Below are 18,445 nucleotides of genomic sequence, written 5' to 3' on the forward strand. Positions count from 1 at the left end.
GCAGTGGGCAAGAAACAGGCAACAGCAAACTGGAACGTTCAGTTTTGACGGTGGCTTTTATTTTTATCCTGAGATAAAACTTAACCCGCGCCCCACTGCGGGGGGGGGGGCTATTCAAAGTCCCCCCTCTTCCGTTTTTCTGCAATAACTTCTAAACCGCTTGACGTATCGCCGCCAAACTTTCAGTATCTTCGGCTGCATCAAGTTGACACCTTGTCTCAAAATTTGAGCCTCGTATATATATATCATAGGTCGGCCGGAAATGACGTCAGAGTGACGTCATGTTCGGCCGATTTCGACGCAAAACATTGAACCACGGCAATCGCTCCCAAGAGCTCAGTTTTTTAGTTAGATCCAATTTCTTTGCATGAGAGGACTCAGAATGGACTGCGCTATCAAACTGTCCTCTCGAATTTTCCAAAATTTTGAAACTTAAGAAAATTATATTTATTGAAATTCAATATTTTTATTTTATTTTTCAAAAGCTTTTTGATTTTTTCGAAAAAAACGGAATATATATGATAGAACACATGCTTATGACTTACTCTAGCAAGTTTTAGGCAGATATCTTCAAAAATGGCCAAGTTATACGCATTCCCAGCCAGCAATTCGCTTGGGCTGAACTGTGGCAGGCGTCGGGCAGCTTGGGCTTAGCTTGGGTTTGCCCACTTTGATCAAAACCAATGCATTTTTTACTAGGGCTGAGCTGGGGCATGCCGCAGCTATGCCCACGTGCGGATAGCAGTAGCTCAGCCCGACATCTGCCCGCGCATCCAAAACAGGCTTAACTTGGGCGGAGCGCGGGCTGATCAAGCTGGCTGTGTCCTTCGGCTAACTGGAGTAAAGCCCGAGCTTAGCCATACTTGTTCGGCTGTTCGCGCATGCGCAGTTCTGCGCCAATCATGTGCAGCGTTTGTGACAGTCTGTGCGCTGTGCGACGAAACGACACACCGGTGTTGGGGCATTTGGTGGTTGATGTTTGGGCGCGTGTGACAGCGCGAAGAAGGGATAGTGCTCACTGCTCTTATCAAGTGGACTGGCATGAAGTTTTACGGTAGGTAAGTGTATTGAATGGTGCGCTTGATCGTATGTAAACGTCATGATTTTGACTGAGTTTGACGCCATCAAACATGAAGCTGAATAGCTGTTCAGCCTGGCGACTTATACCTTCGCTCAGAAAAGCTGCATTCCGTGCCTTTATATCTTTGTGAAATACCAGCACTTCTGACCCAGGAAAATGAAATACAAAACACAAATATTTATCTACTTATCACCGAGCACGCTCATTCTCTGTCCGCATTTAAAATCAAATGAACATTTTATACGGATCAATGAGAAGTGTTTTTACAGTATTAATGGATCAATAAGTTATTTTTCAAGCAAACATGCAATGTAAATTAAACCAATTAATCTCTTTTTCAGGTACGTACCATTAGAGCAAATGGTTCCAAAAAATGGAATAGTTATACAAACCAGGACCGGGTGGACGCCGCAGTCGCCCTCGCCAAGTGGTTTAGCGGAAACTGCCTGCTTATAATTAAGTAGGTATACCTACATATATGGAAACTGCGCCGAAAGATGGCCGACCACCTACTGCAGATGTGTGTGTGTGTGGAGGAGCCAGACGCCTCCAAAGCTCCCATTCACCAGAGTGAAGTTCCTTATAAACGATTGTTTGCTTATTGCTTTTTGTCTTATGAGCGATTACTTGCCGTCCTTACTTTATGCTTTCAGTTGCGTGTTTAACCAAGTATTATGAACGGGGAGGGAGGCTAGCGGGCCTTGTGATTGTTTTATAGTTTTGATGGCGTTTTTTCATGACTCATGCCATATTACTGCTGCAGTTTGCAGTCCACTGTTTCATGTATTTGTGTTTCATTTGACGTGTCTGTAGTCGTTTGAAATAAACATTCAATCAAAGTCAACCACTACTTTCCTTTTGCAATGCTCGAGCCTCGATGACCGGTTAACAGAGCATATGAGTGACCGTAACAATTTTAAATATGCATTGAAACCGCACAACCTGCTGAAAGTGCATTGGCTGCTCCTTGCTACTTGATCCAGTGTGAAGCAAAAGCAAGATGAAGTCAAGTCGAGACTTGAGAAAACAGGAGCCATCACTCGAGCCGAACCCGAGCAAAGCCACAGCAGTTTGCAATGTATAAACCCCATTCACTTCTATGGCTTAAGTCGGGATAGACAGGGCACACAGAGTGGGCTTGCCGGAGTTCAGCCCGCTCGGGCCCAGAGTAATCTCCATTATATAAATGGATTCACTGCTCGGGCTTAAATCGGGCTAACGCCAATCGTCGCTCAACTAGGGCTAAACTACGGCTGTCCGGAGCTCGCAGAGCGGGCATACCTCCGGCAGAGCATGGGCTTTAGTCGGCGTATTTGTGTCATACGCCGACTTTAGCCCAAGCCCTAGCCGACTTTAGCCCGACTAAAAATCTCGGGCAATCCGCACTTGAGCCTGCTTGGGCCCGGAGCAAAATTGCTGGCTGGGTTATAGCAAAAATTTCACAATTTTAATTTTTTCAAATCAATTTTGCTATGCCAATTTGACATTGTACACCAATACAAATAGCACCATCGTGTTTCTGAGCTCAAACTGCATCCGATAGACATGTTCTTTGTTGAAAAAATTCAACTTTGAAATTTGACATTTTTGACCTGAAAGTGACCTGGCCTCAGCTGTATTCAGATGAAAATGACCTCAGATGACACAGGCGACACCGAATTCGAAATCTATGGCCTAAATGGACCATAAAACATATGTCACGTGACCGACTTATGACATAAGATTTCCGTGACCTATGATGACCTGACCTGACCCTGACCTGAAAATTAAAGTACAAGTTTTTTACCCTCAGGGTATCTAAAGCATCTGTTCACGAGTGTGTAAACCAAAATTCAGCTTGATCTGACTTAGGTATAAGACGGCAGCGCCAGAGCCCAAAAAGTGAACAAGCCAAATATCGATAATTTTTATTTTTATTTTTATTTTTATTTTTCTAAGCCGCCGCCTGCATGATCAGACGGCCAGGAGTGTCCACCCACGCGACAACAGAACCTTACGTTAACACCTCCCAAGACAAAAATATGAAGCGTCGCGACACTCCCTGCTAAGAAAAAGGAAAGCAAACAAAAACAAGGCTTGATATAGATTGATATAGATAGACAAATTGAATTATAAGTGGAAAACAATGGGAACGTTTTTGGTTATATTACTTTAAGTTGGCTACACATGTGTTTCGATATAAATCTTTTTCAAGCCATAAAGACAAAATAAAATGCAAATAATTCGCCTAAACATCAAAGTTGTCAAAATAGTTTGCGGCACAGATTAAAATTCAAATAGCAATGCTTCACACCCGTCGCTTCTCACTTTGCACTTCTGGTTTTTAGATCGTGCAAAATAAGTTCAGCCGTAAATCTGCTCAGTTTCACTTTTCCTGCATTACCATTTAGATTGTCAAAGATGTGAATATAAGCTGCTTCTACAGCCTGCCTATGCTTCTTTGTCAAACCCCTACACAACACAGACATATCATCCCAGTTGGGGAGATGTCCCGCCTCATCTACGTGTTGCACAAGGGCGTTGGACAGACGGTGGTACCTAAGGTCACTCTTATGCTCCTTTTGCCTGGTTCTAATGCCCCTGTATGTTTCACCGACGTAACATTTATCACATGCACCACAAGGAATTTTGTAAACGACACTATCCTCATTAGTAGAACCTTTCTTCTTCGTTTGCACAAGGTTTTTAATGGTCAGGCCCGCTGGGGATGAAATATTGATAGTTTCCCTTACAAAATTGTCCACAGCTTCTACTTCTTTTGATGCTGGGACTGAGAGATACCTCCTCTTGCTCCTCTTGCTATAACACTATCTCCAGAGTGTTAGACCAAAACCCGGACATCACTCTTCCAGTGCCAAGGGAAGACTTTGTTAGGCTGGTACGTCTCTGCGTGGAATTTGGGGCTTTGGAATTTGAAGGGACCGAATTCAAGCAGATTGATGGCCTGGCGATGGGTTCGCCGTTGAGCCCGGTACTCGCCTGCCTTTTCATGGAGACATTAGAAGCGGACCACTTCTTGAGCATTGCTGGTACCGATACGACCTGGCTCCGGTATGTCGATGACATTCTGGTCATCATCAACAAAGATGTCGATTTAAATTGTATTTTGCAGCAGTTGAACAGTGTGCATCAGAAGATACAATTTACCTCCGAAGAGGAGGAAGATGGCACTATTGCATTTCTGGACGCGTGCATCCATAATCGGGGCAACAAGGCTGTATTTTCAGTGTACCGGAAGCCCACCAACAAGAATGACCTGATACACTTCTACTCGGCGCACAGCAGTCGAACAAAAACTGGAGTCGTGCTGGGATTTTATCTTCGAGCACTTCGCATTTGCTCAGAAGAATTTATCAGGGACGAGCTGAACTACATTAAAGAAGTATTTATTGGACTCAAGTACCCGCCAGGTCTTTTATGTCAGCTAGAGAAGAGGGCCGTCAAAATACGAGCTAGAGCTTCAAACGCCACAAGGAATAGCAAGAGGAGGTATCTCTCAGTCCCAGCATCAAAAGAAGTAGAAGCTGTGGACAATTTTGTAAGGGAAACTATCAATATTTCATCCCCAGCGGGCCTGACCATTAAAAACCTTGTGCAAACGAAGAAGAAAGGTTCTACTAATGAGGATAGTGTCGTTTACAAAATTCCTTGTGGTGCATGTGATAAATGTTACGTCGGTGAAACATACAGGGGCATTAGAACCAGGCAAAAGGAGCATAAGAGTGACCTTAGGTACCACCGTCTGTCCAACGCCCTTGTGCAACACGTAGATGAGGCGGGACATCTCCCCAACTGGGATGATATGTCTGTGTTGTGTAGGGGTTTGACAAAGAAGCATAGGCAGGCTGTAGAAGCAGCTTATATTCACATCTTTGACAATCTAAATGGTAATGCAGGAAAAGTGAAACTGAGCAGATTTACGGCTGAACTTATTTTGCACGATCTAAAAACCAGAAGTGCAAAGTGAGAAGCGACGGGTGTGAAGCATTGCTATTTGAATTTTAATCTGTGCCGCAAACTATTTTGACAACTTTGATGTTTAGGCGAATTATTTGCATTTTATTTTGTCTTTATGGCTTGAAAAAGATTTATATCGAAACACATGTGTAGCCAACTTAAAGTAATATAACCAAAAACGTTCCCATTGTTTTCCACTTATAATTCAAAAACAAGGCTAAATGCAATACTTAGTAAGTTAGTAAATTGTCATAAGAAGAGGCAAAGAAGTCAAGACTAAATGTAGCTTGACTGGCCGCCACACCATTCCCAAAGAAAATAGTGAGAAGGAGAGAGTGATCCAGGGGTTAGTGGTTGGTAATAAGCGCATGCAAAGCTTGCATTATTGAAGAGGGATAGAGCCATAGTCATACCCGGAGGAGTCAGATCCTCACCGAAAAGGGATACCGAGCTAAGCAAGCTTGTTGCTCGGTAAATCCAGGTCGGTGGGAGGCATCGTAGGGCTGTTTTACGTATTGTTACGTATCCAGGAGAACTTAACCCGCGCCCCGCTGGGCTATTCAGCCATACGCGCCCTGCTGGGGGGGGGGGGGCAGATTCTGCCCCCCCCCTGTCTAACTTCTGAACCGATGGTCGTAGAAAGACGGGGAAAACGGCAATCGAAAGCTCTCAATGAGGCGAATCTTAAGAGCCCAATTTTTTTTGCTTAAGTAGGTCAGAGGTCAGGTCAAGGTCAGGTCAAGGGTACAAAATGCAAGTTTCTACAGTATCGGCCTTGCACCGTAATTGCCGAAGAATGGACTGAGACTAATTGCCCAAAACGTGTTCTTAGGCTACCAAGACAATATTCGTTGCATACAATATCATTCAAAGGTCAAGGTCAAGGTCAGGTCAGGTCAGGTCAGGTCACCAAAAAAAAATATTGAAAAGGGCATGTGCGACACATGTTTTATGGGTCATTTTATTCATAGAATTCAATAGGCACACTCAATTGGTGATATGGACCACCTCTGGATGAATCTCAGGTCGAGGTCAGGTCAAGGTCAGGTCAAGTGAGGTCAAATTTTGAAGTTGGTTGTTAAGGCCTAAAAAGGTGTCTATCTGATGCAGTTTTTCACGGCGAGTCGAATGATACTATTTTTGTTTCCGTACGAGGTCTAGAACTTCCAAAAAATTCATTTTTCAAAAAATTTCTGTGTCGTGACGTCATAAAATTTTGAATAACTCCCACATTTTTGAACCGATTCTTCTCAAAATTGGTATGTAGGTGCACATAGACCACTTCTCTGACATATATTCCGGTTTTTTTGATACACTCAAAATTTTGGATTTTATAATTATTTTCCAAAAAATATCGGTTTTTTGAAAAATTTTGGGCCAAAATCCAAAATTTTCAAATAATTGAGATAGCCATTTGATAGACAAAGTAGAATCACGTATAATCTTTTTTGTTACGCCTTGATTCCTTTAAAAATGAAGATGTTAGCGGCGTTTGAAATTTTGCGATTTTTTATGCGAAAATTGCGAACATGACGTCATTAAAACGTTATTTTCTCAAAAAAATTCCGACGGATTTCGCCCAAATTTTCAGGGAACGTGTCAAATTGATGTATGATAAGGTACTGAAAGTTTGACGTCGCTGGCGTAACGCGTTTAGAAGTTATTGGCGAAAAACGGGAAGGGGGCAGATTCTGCCCCCCCCCCCCAGCGGGGCGCAGGTTAAGTGTGACTTGTATAAGTACACAAAACAAGACGAGACGACCGGTATACAAATAGCAAGTACTGTAAATAGCAAGAAAGCTAGGTCATTGAGCGATGGCGATGATTCAAAGACATACAGTTAGTACTGTACGTACTGTATGATGTTTATAGGGAGAAAAAGCAAAGCTTAACAAAAAGAAAAGGGCAAAACAAAAATGTGGGATAAAAGTTCGAGAAGAAGTAAAAGACAAACAGGGAAAAGACATAAGACCACTAAATACCACCACCTCTTGTGGCGATCTATGTAGGTACCCAGTTAGAATATACCTACCCAGTTACAGAGATGTACAATGTTCCAAAATTAGGTATGCATAAGTGATATGCATTTATTATAGACAAATTCTGTAAATGTGTACACATATTTTTTGACCTGACCTGTGGCGTCATCGGTGACCTCGAGGTCAATGAAATTAGGTTTCGCTGGACAGTTTTTGCGGGGCTATCAGCCTATCAGATGCCGTTTGAATTTTGACGATCGGCCCAGTAGTTTCGAAGTTAGGAGGGGGGCTATGAATAGCCCCCCCCCCGCCCAGTGAGGCGTGTTATACACAGACCCCAGTGGGGCGCGGGTTAACCCGCGCCGGGCCGGTGCTCCGAGATTCCGCGACGGGCCGGGGGGGGGGGGGGGTTGTCTGAACACCCCCTCTTCTAACTAGGCTCCTGGACCACGTAGCGACACGCAGTAAGCGGCAATCGAAAGAACATCAAAAATAAGGACGAAAACACTTCGGTTACCTATTTATTGGGTCAGGTCAAAGGTCAGGTAAGGTAACCAGAGGTCACCAAAGGCAAAATGTTGACTATTTCAACATTTTGGAAACTGCCAACGGCTATCTCGGGAACCGATAGAGCTACAGCGCCGCGGAAAAGCGCATTCGATAGCCCTTTTACAGACCTTTCTGAGTAATGCTCTCAGACTTGACCTCAGGTCAACGGTTTAGCCTTCAGAGGGCAAAAACTCCAAAAATAGCCGTTTTTACGAAAAGCGCTTTTTCGGCAATAACTTTTGACTCAAAAGAGCCATGACATTACTTTTGCCAGCATCGTGTTCCTCTCGTCGAAACGCGTCGAATGAAATATAATTTGACCTTGAAAGGCAACTTGAAAATTTGACCTCAGGTCAAGGTTATGACATGACCGGAAAAGGTCATGTTGCATATCAGTCGATCCGCAACGTCGAGACAAATCCGTCTAAGGCGTTTTCAGCGCTCTAGCACGCCTCTATCAGAAGTTATTAGCGAAAAACTGTTGATTCTGCTCGTGGCCTGAGATGACCTCGGGGACATAACGAGGGGTCACAGTTGCCATTTTTCCGGTTCAGTGTGTCAATTTTACCTGCATCTCGATGTTTGAGAGTGTCTAGAATAGCGTTCGTGCAAAACAGACGCTTTTCAATGTTCTCCCATTTTCTCTAATATATGTAATGGAGAGGCCGCAAAATTGACCTGACCTTAGGTCACCGAGATCAAAATTCCGAGATCTACATTTTGTATTGTATTGTATTGTATTTACGATAATGGGCGATCCGCACGTGGCGTGGCGATTACTGCATAGAAAATGTTGCTCTAATCAATCGCTGAAAGTTTCAAGGGAATCGATCAGTCGGTGTAGCTATGTTGAGCAATGAGCATTCTTATTTTTTCGGAGGTGAGGTCACTTGGCGTGACCTGGTGACCTGACCTAAGGCGACCTGGGTCTGAAATTTTCACAACATGTGCGGAAAAGATGCATGAAATGGTGTCCCAAAAACCGCAGGGGGTGTGTGTGTTCAAACACCCCCCTCCCGGCCCGGCGAGGGTTAAAGGGACTATCACACCTTCTAAAATGTTCTTAAAACCAGTTAAATTGTGCCCGACTTTATAGATTGGATGACCAGGAACACGGTTCTGGCATTTATTTTGCATTAAACATCTTAGGCTTCCCATATTCCAAACACAAACTTTCAAATATGTGACGTCACAGCCCAAAATTACCTCCTTCCCCAGGCCACATTACTGTCATAAAGCTGATTCTTTTTACTCTGTAGGCACCACAACAAAGTTCAGACCAAGTTTTAAGCGATTTTTCAACGAACAAACCCATTTAAATCAGAATGACTAAACGAGGTGACGTCACACTAACGGTCGCTCCATGTTGAAGATAGGGCCTTGCACAAGGCCCATTTTCAAATGAAGGGAACGAATTTCTTCAACACCAAGAGGCCGCGGGGGTTGCAACGTAGATAGATAGTGGTTTCTGAACCTCGCCGCAAACTTGGCTATCTCAACTCAAACCCCATGTTAAAGGTGGGATAGTCCCTTTAATCGATGATACTCTCTGATAATATGACAAAACAGGCATACCTATAAGCAATTAGTGCAACCCTAGCTGATCGCTACTAAGAGACACACTGAACCTAATTCGACCAAATCTGCAACTAATCTGCACCAGATGTGCACCAAATGTGTACCAGATGGCCGTCGTGAAAACGGTTATCATATTTTCATGATAGGTCTTCTGTAAGGTTTCATGATAGGTCTTCTGTAAGGTTGTCACTTAAGTCGCCTACCTTGAGCCCTACGGGGAATGGGGCCGGGAGGATGAACGCCCCCCTCCATGCGGTTTTCTTTAGATGTGAAGTAGTAATATACCCGATATGACGTTTCATCTAACGTCGGACGGTCTGAGCAGCTGCGCCCTCCTGTGTCAGGCCAGTGCCGCCCTCTGTAGTGCATATTGACGACGGGTAGAGGTCGTGGGTCGCGCTCGTCCATCACAACCTATTCCTGCGACTCTTGAATGAAAGGCTACCTACATCTGTGCAGTGCCAAGAAAGCTAGGGTGATCATCAGAAGTCACCCGAAACCATCCGTCCTTTTCGTCCTCTGTACCCATTTCTGGTTGTCCCTGCTCGTAAATCCGTGCTCAGGCTGACGGTCACTCCACTCCACCCAACACGGCGAGAGGCAAATATCCCTCCGGGCTAACCGTTTGGGTGGCTGAGGTTGGGCAGTCTGTCCTAACCTGAAAAAAAAACATAATTCATTAGCTCGACCTGATTTTTTTTTGACCAAAGGTAATTTTTCAAGCTTACATAAAGTTGACACACGTACGGCGCGGCGAACACGCCTAAAAGTGAAATGATGGATGGATAAAACAATACCTCCTCTCATCGACAACCGGCCCTTTTGAAATAGCGTTACCACCATAAAAACATTGGCGTCATATCATTGGCGGTATCCGACTGTAACGCACGTGCGTCTGAAGGCTCAAGCAGGTACACGTGTGCTCAAAGCCTACGTCATTCAACAACCGGTGTACGACTGGACAGGGATTTGGTCGGATTAGATCGGATGAAGGAAGAGTTTAGCTGACAGGGAACAAAAACAAAACGCATTGTTCGATATCGGGCTGCGAAAGAAAAATTGGAAAGCGTGGTCATTGCCAATTAAAATTTCACTCACTTGAGTGAATAATTATGCTTTGATCACTGACGAACGCGTTTCAAAACATAATGCGCTAAACTAAGTTTCGTCTCAACTAATCGTGCCTCAGTTTTGTCAAATCGGTAAAATAGGTAACATGTAATGTTAAAGAACATCTAAAATTTGAGTTTTATCTGAATCAAGAAAATGAAGGAAGGGAAGAGAAAAAGGTGATCTGTTTCTTCTCCCTTGATATCAATTATCATATAGGATAAGGCAATAAAAAACGATTCCTAGAGGTTGTGCCATATATAATTGGTCAGGAGTCACTAGTCAGGAGTGACGTGTTTTTTCCTTCAATTTTTAGACAAAAAAAGGAAATTTAGTTTAACAGCTCAGTTTACAGTACCATAATGACATGAATATTACACAACCTGATAACGTCATATTTTCGAACTTGAGCTATAGACATATTGACCACGTAACGTAACGTAAAGCTGTTGTATTCCTCGCGACAAGCTGTGTCCAATGATGGGCACCCTTTTATACCAAAAACCATCTTAACAGCATATATCTTTTTTTTAGCTGACCTTGGCCTGACCTCGACGTGAGATTGGTTGACAAAAACCATCATCAATGAATTTTGAATGCAGGATTAGCCATAATTACATGTCACGCCGCCACCGTACATACAGTGTTATAACGATGTGACCCTTTTGTGTGACCTGACATTATATAGCACTGCGTAAGTTGAGACGGGAATTCTCAAACGATAGGAAATGAAAACCTCATTGATATAAATGACTTGTAGTGTTATTGGTGACACTGAGGTCAAAAAAGCTCAGCGGACCTGGTGGACAAACTGTCAACTGTCCGGTACACCTGCGGTTCGTGGGTAAAATCAAACTTATCAATACAGCTCTAAATTAGCATACAACACATGATTTCGATACACTGAAGCATTACATTCGTCCAGCGTGCTTGGAACGAGAAAATTGTGTCATTATTCTGTTTTATGTGTTATCGAACGTGTCGAAGGTCCCGCCAAGCGTGAAAATACTCAGCCTTATTGTGTTTCGAGTGCGATAACACATGGCTGATGTGTTACAAGTACAGAACATGCCCTCACTGTGTCGATTTGTGTTCAGTGTACCTATGTTAACCCGCGCCCCGTAGGGGGGGCCGAAACGCCCCCCCTGTCCTTTTCGGTCGATATCTCCTAAACGGCTGGAGATATCGCCACCAAACTTTCAGGACCCCTCCGGGCATCAATTTTACACATTATGACAAAAAAAATTTCCAGAGGCTATGATAGGTTGGCCAAAAATAACGTCAGAGTGACGTCATGTTTTGTCATTTTCGACCGAAAAAAGACCTTCGCGAGAAGACCTGTCAGGACTACAGCTTTGAAGATACAGAAAAATGATCAAGACATAAAAGGTGTAAAATTGACAGGGCTACAAAACTGCTATCTCAAATTTTTGAAATTTTTGAATTTTGACCCCCAAAAATCAAAAAAGCATTTTTTTGGATATATTCGCCAAAAAATCCAAAAAGTTTTTTGAGTTTCGAAAAAATCGGAATATATGTGATAGTGCCTACCGTCTTCTATCTACATACCAAATTTCAGATCGATACCTCGTTTTTTGGCCAAGTTATTGCGAAAAAACTGTTCAAAAATGATGACGTCAAATTTTAAAACTCAATTTTTGGCAATTCTAGAACTCGTAGAGCAAAACGAAGACCACCATTAGACTCCCCGTGACGATCTGCATCGAATCGATACCCATTTTATGCAAAAATATCAACTTTGAAATTTGACCTAATTTGACCTGACCTTGACCTGACCTTCACTAAAACGTGACCTAGGCTGGCCCCAAAGGCTGCCTAACCCACATAATCGCATTTGTCATGTAATATGGACCATAAAACATGTATCACACGACACATTCATATTGTGACCCCCGGTGACCTGACCTCGCTGTGACCTGACCTGGTATCAGTGACCTCAGATAGCAAAGTATGTGTTTGACGAACAATGTACCATCGATGGTTTTCAATAAATTACCAATTTACTCGCTTTCACAGCACATTTCTTGAATTGCCTGTGAACGGTGAAAATCTGACCTTTGACCTGACCTGTGACGTCATCGGTTTGACCTAGGTCAATGAAATTTGATCACAAGGTAGTTCCCGGGTGGGGCTATCGAACGCCGTTTGAATTTTGAAAATCGGCCGGTAACTTTCCGAGATCTTAGGGGGGGCCGAAACGGCCCCCCCCCCCTACGGGTGGTAGGGTCCGCCGGTAGCCCTACGGGGCGCGGGTTAAGGGAAGGGGTTTTGGCCAGCGTTGGTTTGTGTTTGTCACGAAAAGATATAGGAAGCCTTCACCTGTCAACGGCTCGCGCAGCCCATCTTCCCTACTGCTATTAGTGAATGCGGAAGCATGCCATTGTTTTTCATCTACCTACTACAAAACGAGCTAAAATTGCGACAGCTCTTTGCGTTGTTAATTTGCGTACCTATCTCACTAATTTAGGTTCTCCGTTTTCCCCATTTTCTTTTCTCTGTGGCTGACGTCAGCGACAGAGCTGCGTCACGGAGCGGGGTGCGGTCAGCGGTCAGAGACGCGACCGGGTCGGTCAGCGAACTGTGCGTGTGCCAGACTGGTTCTGCGACCGGTCCGCCGCCGCGCACCCCCGCTCTCAGAGGTCAGCGTGGTTGCGCAGCTATCTGTTTTGCGCAGATTCCAACCGCCGATACTGATCTGACAACATAGTCGCCGACAGAATCGGCAGGATAGAGAGACGATACACGGCCTTTCACGGAGTTCCGCTATGTTCGCTGCTCATCTGTAAAAGATCGCTGTTCGATGGCTGCTGGCTTGTAGGATGTAACTGCTACCGGAAAGAATAAGTAGCAGTTTTTACCGTTCTTGAACTGCCCAAGACGAAAATGAAGTACAAGTCACACTTCTCCTTGAAGTGAACTCCTCTGATTCTCCTCTGCATCAAGTGAACTTGATGCAGAGGAGAACAAAAGTCAAAAAATTGTCATCTATATGTAAACCAGGGTCTTTTTGTTCGTTTTTATTGGCTCATGTTTTTAGAGTCGCTTCAAAGTCAAGCCAAAGTCAAGCTCGGTCGAGATCATGCACACTGCACAGCACGCCGTCTTCCAACACATCAAGCGATGAATAAAGGGAAAAACGTTCATGAAGTGCTGTGTAGATTAGATAAAATCACGACAGGAATAATGACATTTGTAACATTTGCCCGTCGCAGTGTTCCAAAGTGACAAGTTTTCGGCTGTCTCGCTTTGAAAACGAATTTGATTAACTTTAATTGAAATCGTTCGCTTTTCATTGCACTTTTTCTCCTAAAGGTAATAAGATGGAAAAGTACCCAACCTTATGCTCATAACTATAAAAGGAAACCAAAAGACAAATCCTCCTTGCATCCTCCCATAGTGATGCAAATTTGTGGTCTTCCTCACATAAAAAAAACTTAAAAACGTTTCTAAGGAAAGGTTTCCTGTATGAATCGCATAACAGCCACAATGAAACAAAATCCGAGAATCTTCGAAAATTGGAATTTAATGCCATGCAGTTTATTCAGTCGTTTCAGGAATTGCGATGCATAGATAGTTCAAACAATAATTTAGTGCTGCCGGTCGGAACTTGAACCTTAGGAATTCCGATTTTGTCCAATGTCCTATTCGGAGTTTGGTTGAACAAATGCAGCCCAGCTTTGGACAACATTAGACAATCACTTGCTACATGACCTCAGCATTTTCATAAAGTAATCGTCTATCTATAACATTGATTTTGACGAATAGAAAGCTCGGGTCTCGATTCGATTAACATTCGGAGCTAGTAACAGTACGTTACATGCAAATTAAATAGCAGTGTTGAGAGTTAATTATTGCATAGTTTTCGGACATCTTTGGACAAATCGCTGGCTTGGACATCTTTGGGCGGACAGTTGATAAAAGTATTGGACATTGCATCGGGACATTGGACGCACATTTTCTGGAACTGGCACCACTAGAGAATATGAACTTTGATACGTACCTACAAAAATTCACAGCTAGCCTATTTTTGATACCGTTAGATTCAGGTACCTGTTACAAAACCAAGTCTAATTACTTCCCGCTTCCCATTGCAGTCCGACAGCACGCCTGTGCAGCATGTTGACAGGGCCACCCGCGGCTGTGCGTGTGGCGGCTACTGACCTGTGCGTCGGATCGGAACAGCTCCCCTCCCCTCCCCCCCCCCCCCGCCGTCCGAACTCGCCGGTCACGTGACCGGCCGAGATGACCCGGGGGGCGGCGGGCGGTGGTATAAAAGCGGCGTGCGGCCGCCGGAGTTCGAGCAGCACCGCCGCCGCTTCACAGGTTGAGCCGCCCGCCGCCCTCCGTCGCTGAGATGAAGCTGTCCACTGCTGTTCTGCTGGTGCTGGCCTTGTGCGTGGCTTCGGCCGCCGCGGGAGCGCCCAGCAAGAAACTGCTGGCGGCCCTTCAGCAGGGACCCGGAGGCGGTAAGTCTGGGACTACGTGAAAATGTTCCACGTTTGGGTAGGCATATCTTGGCTTCCAGAATTATTTCGGTTTTGAAAGGTTTGGGAAAGTATTTGCTTTAAGTTGTTTCATGCCGGTCTTAAAAATAAGGTGAAAATAGAAGGCGGTTGCCATTCTCTCTAAAAAGAAAAAAAACTACGATCCAAAAATTTGCTAAGTCGACGAGTACGAACATTTAAGCGTAAATAATGATGTTAAATATTATCTAAAAATTTGTAAGGAAATGCATGGGACCAAGAACTGTCTGGTAACAAAACTGAGTCCGCAATTGATTTGTCCGTTTGTTTTGCAGCGTGCAAGAAGCAGTGCCAGCCCAATCATGTTTGCGAGGTTCAATACTGTCAAGTTTGTGTACCAGGTGAGTGCTACCATCGACACCCCAAATCGAGCAGTTCATTTCGGTTCATTTCGGTTCAAGATGTTTGATCGTGTTCACAAAAAAACGTATAAAACCAATATCCGGTTCCCATGATGTCTACAAATTACAATTCGTTTGGTGCGATTTGGAGAATGACAAAATATCCCATATACTTGATATCCAAGGAACATAGTTATAAAGTAAGCGAGAAATATTTTATGTTGAAATTTTAAGCTCTTTACATCAAGGAGAGCCGATTATGTAGATGCTTGATCCGCTCTATTTCAGATCCGACTTACCTTCAATAACTAGAAAATAGGATTCCCTTTATGGATTGACGGCCCGCGATACCGGCCGGGTTCAAATACTTCGTGTTTTGTGTTCAAATATCGATCATTGACCTTGCGAAAATTCATTGTGATGAGATTGCAGTTTTTCTCTCCAGAGTAATCCATACACGAATGCAGGTTATAGCGACGCACAGTGAACCATAAAATCTGACCATCTCACTCTCCTGGGCGGACAGTGACCTGACCCTGACCTGACCCCCGTTCACAGAGGCTCCCAGCTGCAAAACGTGGAAGTGCTCTCCTGACAAGAGATGCGAAGACACGCCAGCGGGTCCCGTCTGCGTGCAAAGTAGGTACAGCCTAGTTATAACGTCGCTACTAAAACTGTACCAGCTGCCCTTCCTTTTGTTTTCGAGAGTTTTTCTCAGTGGTTTGTCATCTAAGTTAGCTTGCATAATTACGGACATGCCTACCATATTTACAATTTTATTTTCCGATTCATTTTACCAAAATATTTATTGCGACAACTTTGATGCAGCATAAATAATGCAGCTCATAGGTTAACCATATAGATATAACTATATTATAACACGCTGTAATTACAAACGGTTCTGATCGCAACGAAATACATGGTAGTTAATGGAACAGTTTCGGAACGGGACTGTGTGAGTTTAAACTCTCGGCCGTTGAAGCTGGCCGGCTCACAGTTTTATTGTTGTTTTTCCTCCTGCAGAAACGTGTGCCGATATCAAGTGCGCCGCTGGTGAAATCTGCTCGGAGCTTCCCGATGGTCCCGACTGCGTGCCAGGTAAGCATGGAAGAAGGCCAACTGGTATAAATAATGTATACTCGCAGAGCTGATTGCGATAGAGGACTGACGGCAAGACGAGCCGAGCACATGTTTTAGTTCCTATTATGTTAATCAAATGCAAGACTATATAACCATCAAATGTGACCTATAAAAAGTAAATATAAATATCGTAGGTATAAAATGGTACATCGATAAATCATACTGTCTGGAACACAGCGTTCATCTAGTATACAAATTACAATCACACTGTTCCGACCACCCCACAGACGTGCCTTCCTGCGAGGGCTTCTTCTGCCAGCGCGGTACCAACTGCTACATTCGTGACGGCTCGCCCACGTGTCTGCCCAACACGTGCGAGGTGCGCGAGTGTGACAAGGGACTCACGTGCATCGATACGCCCGACGGCGCTCTCTGCAGGCGCGGAAAACGTGAGTTCGAGCCTCGCGGCTTCCTTCTCATGGGGTGGTGACTGGTGGCTGGGAAGGTTGATAAACGGTTTATTTTCCAATGCTGAAAATGGTGCTTCAATTTTTGTGGTAGTTTTTTCCTAACCATCTTTGAAACCGAGAGTTACCTATGATAGATTTTAAACGTTTTGAAGATGTGCCTCCATTTGCATATAAGTAAATAGACATTTTTGCAAATAGTATTTTTTACGTTGAATAAGATTATCAACTCCTAACTTCCTCATTTGTCTTTTCAGCCAAGCTTGGGTGCGACTCTAAGAAGTACTGTCCGCCGAACTCCATTTGCAAGAACATCGACGCGAAGGGAGCTCACTGCGTGAAAATATAATCTTCGCTTCTGTTATAGGTATTAGCACAAACTTCTTTCAGGGATCTCGCGATTAAATGTGATGTCGTCAGTCCGGTGACTGGACTCCTGTCCAATGTCCATCGAGAGGAATACAATACAATGGTACTAAATGAAACTGGTGCGTTTCGTAGTTGCAAGATTCGTCTCGTGGCACATTGGGTCCGGGGAGGAGCGGGAGGATGTTTTCAAGCTTTAGCTTCTGGTTCGTAGAGCGATAGACGGAATGCGGTGTTCGATGTCATCGATATCATTACATTGCATTAAACTTCGGGTGCTGATGACGAATATCATGTTGTTTTGATCACAGATGATGTCTTCATGCATTTAGGCCAGGTCGGGTCGGGTCAGGTCAGGTCAGGTCATCCAGTAGGGATCCTGCCGGGTATTCGTAGTAGGTGTCAGCCGCCTCTGACAGCTTCGTAACATGTTAGGAAGGCACCAAAACAACTTAGTTAATGTTCATATGGCTGCTAAATTCGAATTCAGCTCCAAAAACTGGCCTAGAAACATGTAAAACTCGAAAAAGTGAACCGAGGTCATCATAGGTCAATGACCTGACCTGACCTTCAGCCTTCATGTGACATTGACATCCATCCTTATGTATGGGGGCAACATCATATCACATGTTGAAACGCTTGAAACCACAAAAAGTCCGCAAACGCGCAGCTAATGCGAGCCGACATATGCCGAATGGCGAATCGCGATTCCGGCCAAACATGGTTTCGAAAAGTAGGTCACAGGTCAAAGGTCATTTGGGTCAGGGTTATGAAATTTTCAGAGTAGGTACAAAATTGATCAACTCGAGGGTACTGAAAGTTTCGTCGCGATCGGCCGCTTTTTACGCGAGTTATTTGCGAAAAACCGAAGAAGGGGTCCGTTCGACCCCCCTATACGGGCGAGGGGGGGGGGGGGAGCACTGCCGACTTTTGATCCCATCATTTCCATGCAACGCCCATAGGCCTTATGTTAAAATACCAAAATCAAGGGGGGCACGATGCCCCGGTGCCCCCCGCCCCCCCCCCCCCCCCCCCCACGTTCCACCGCCTATGCTGGCGAGGTCATAACCAACGAAAGGCAACACGGCGTCCGTACGATTCAATGCAAAATCTGAGTCTCAGGAGGTTATAGATGGGGTTATTGGTGACCTGACCCCTTAACCCGCGCCCTGCTGGGGGGGGGTGTTTGAACACCCCCCTTGTGGTTTTTCGCCAATATCTCAAAAACGGCGGCGCGGAGCGCCGCCGTTTTTTGGTACACCTTATCATACATCAATTCTACACATGTTGTGAAAATTTTAGACCAAGGTCATTCAAGGTCAGGTCACCAGGTCACTTGAAGTGACTTCACCTCCTAAAAAGTTTCAATGTCTGTCATAGCTACACCGAGTGA

The 18,445-nt window shown here is 44.4% G+C and overlaps 1 protein-coding gene across 4 annotated transcripts; it reads left to right on the forward strand.

The window, feature by feature from the left end:
* The first annotated feature begins 3,950 nt into the window (after positions 1-3,950).
* On the forward strand, positions 3,951-17,171 carry LOC122368873 (probable spore coat protein DDB_G0283555). Of its 4 annotated transcripts, none has more exons than XM_043343179.1 (7): positions 5,095-5,384; positions 14,370-14,741; positions 15,074-15,139; positions 15,698-15,778; positions 16,163-16,237; positions 16,507-16,668; positions 16,944-17,171. In XM_043343179.1, exons 2-7 carry the CDS (start codon positions 14,630-14,632, stop codon positions 17,033-17,035), a joined length of 588 nt encoding a protein of 195 aa, XP_043199114.1. In that variant the 5' UTR covers positions 5,095-5,384; positions 14,370-14,629; the 3' UTR covers positions 17,036-17,171. The 4 variants fall into 4 exon arrangements, 2 of the variants coding, with proteins under 2 accessions (XP_043199114.1, XP_043199115.1); XM_043343180.1 differs by having other exon boundaries at positions 5,121-5,271; XR_006254318.1 differs by lacking the exons at positions 15,074-15,139; positions 15,698-15,778; positions 16,163-16,237; positions 16,507-16,668; positions 16,944-17,171 and having other exon boundaries at positions 3,951-5,384; positions 14,370-14,595.
* The last annotated feature ends 1,274 nt before the right edge of the window (positions 17,172-18,445 follow it).

This window comes from Amphibalanus amphitrite, unplaced genomic scaffold (genome assembly GCF_019059575.1).
Source record: "Amphibalanus amphitrite isolate SeventyFive unplaced genomic scaffold, NRLGWU_Aamphi_draft 000984F_arrow, whole genome shotgun sequence".
In the NCBI taxonomy this organism is placed as follows: Eukaryota; Metazoa; Arthropoda; class Thecostraca; order Balanomorpha; family Balanidae; genus Amphibalanus; species Amphibalanus amphitrite.

Excerpts from the sequence above, each read along its gene's own strand:
- LOC122368873 (XM_043343179.1), top strand. The coding sequence starts at position 14,630 with ATGAAGCTGTCCACTGCTGTTCTGCTGGTGCTGGCCTTGTGCGTGGCT. Across the intron at positions 14,742-15,073 it reads TCAGCAGGGACCCGGAGGCG|CGTGCAAGAAGCAGTGCCAG; the intron begins GTAAGTCTGGGA and ends TTTGTTTTGCAG. Across the intron at positions 16,238-16,506 it reads TGGTCCCGACTGCGTGCCAG|ACGTGCCTTCCTGCGAGGGC; the intron begins GTAAGCATGGAA and ends ACCACCCCACAG.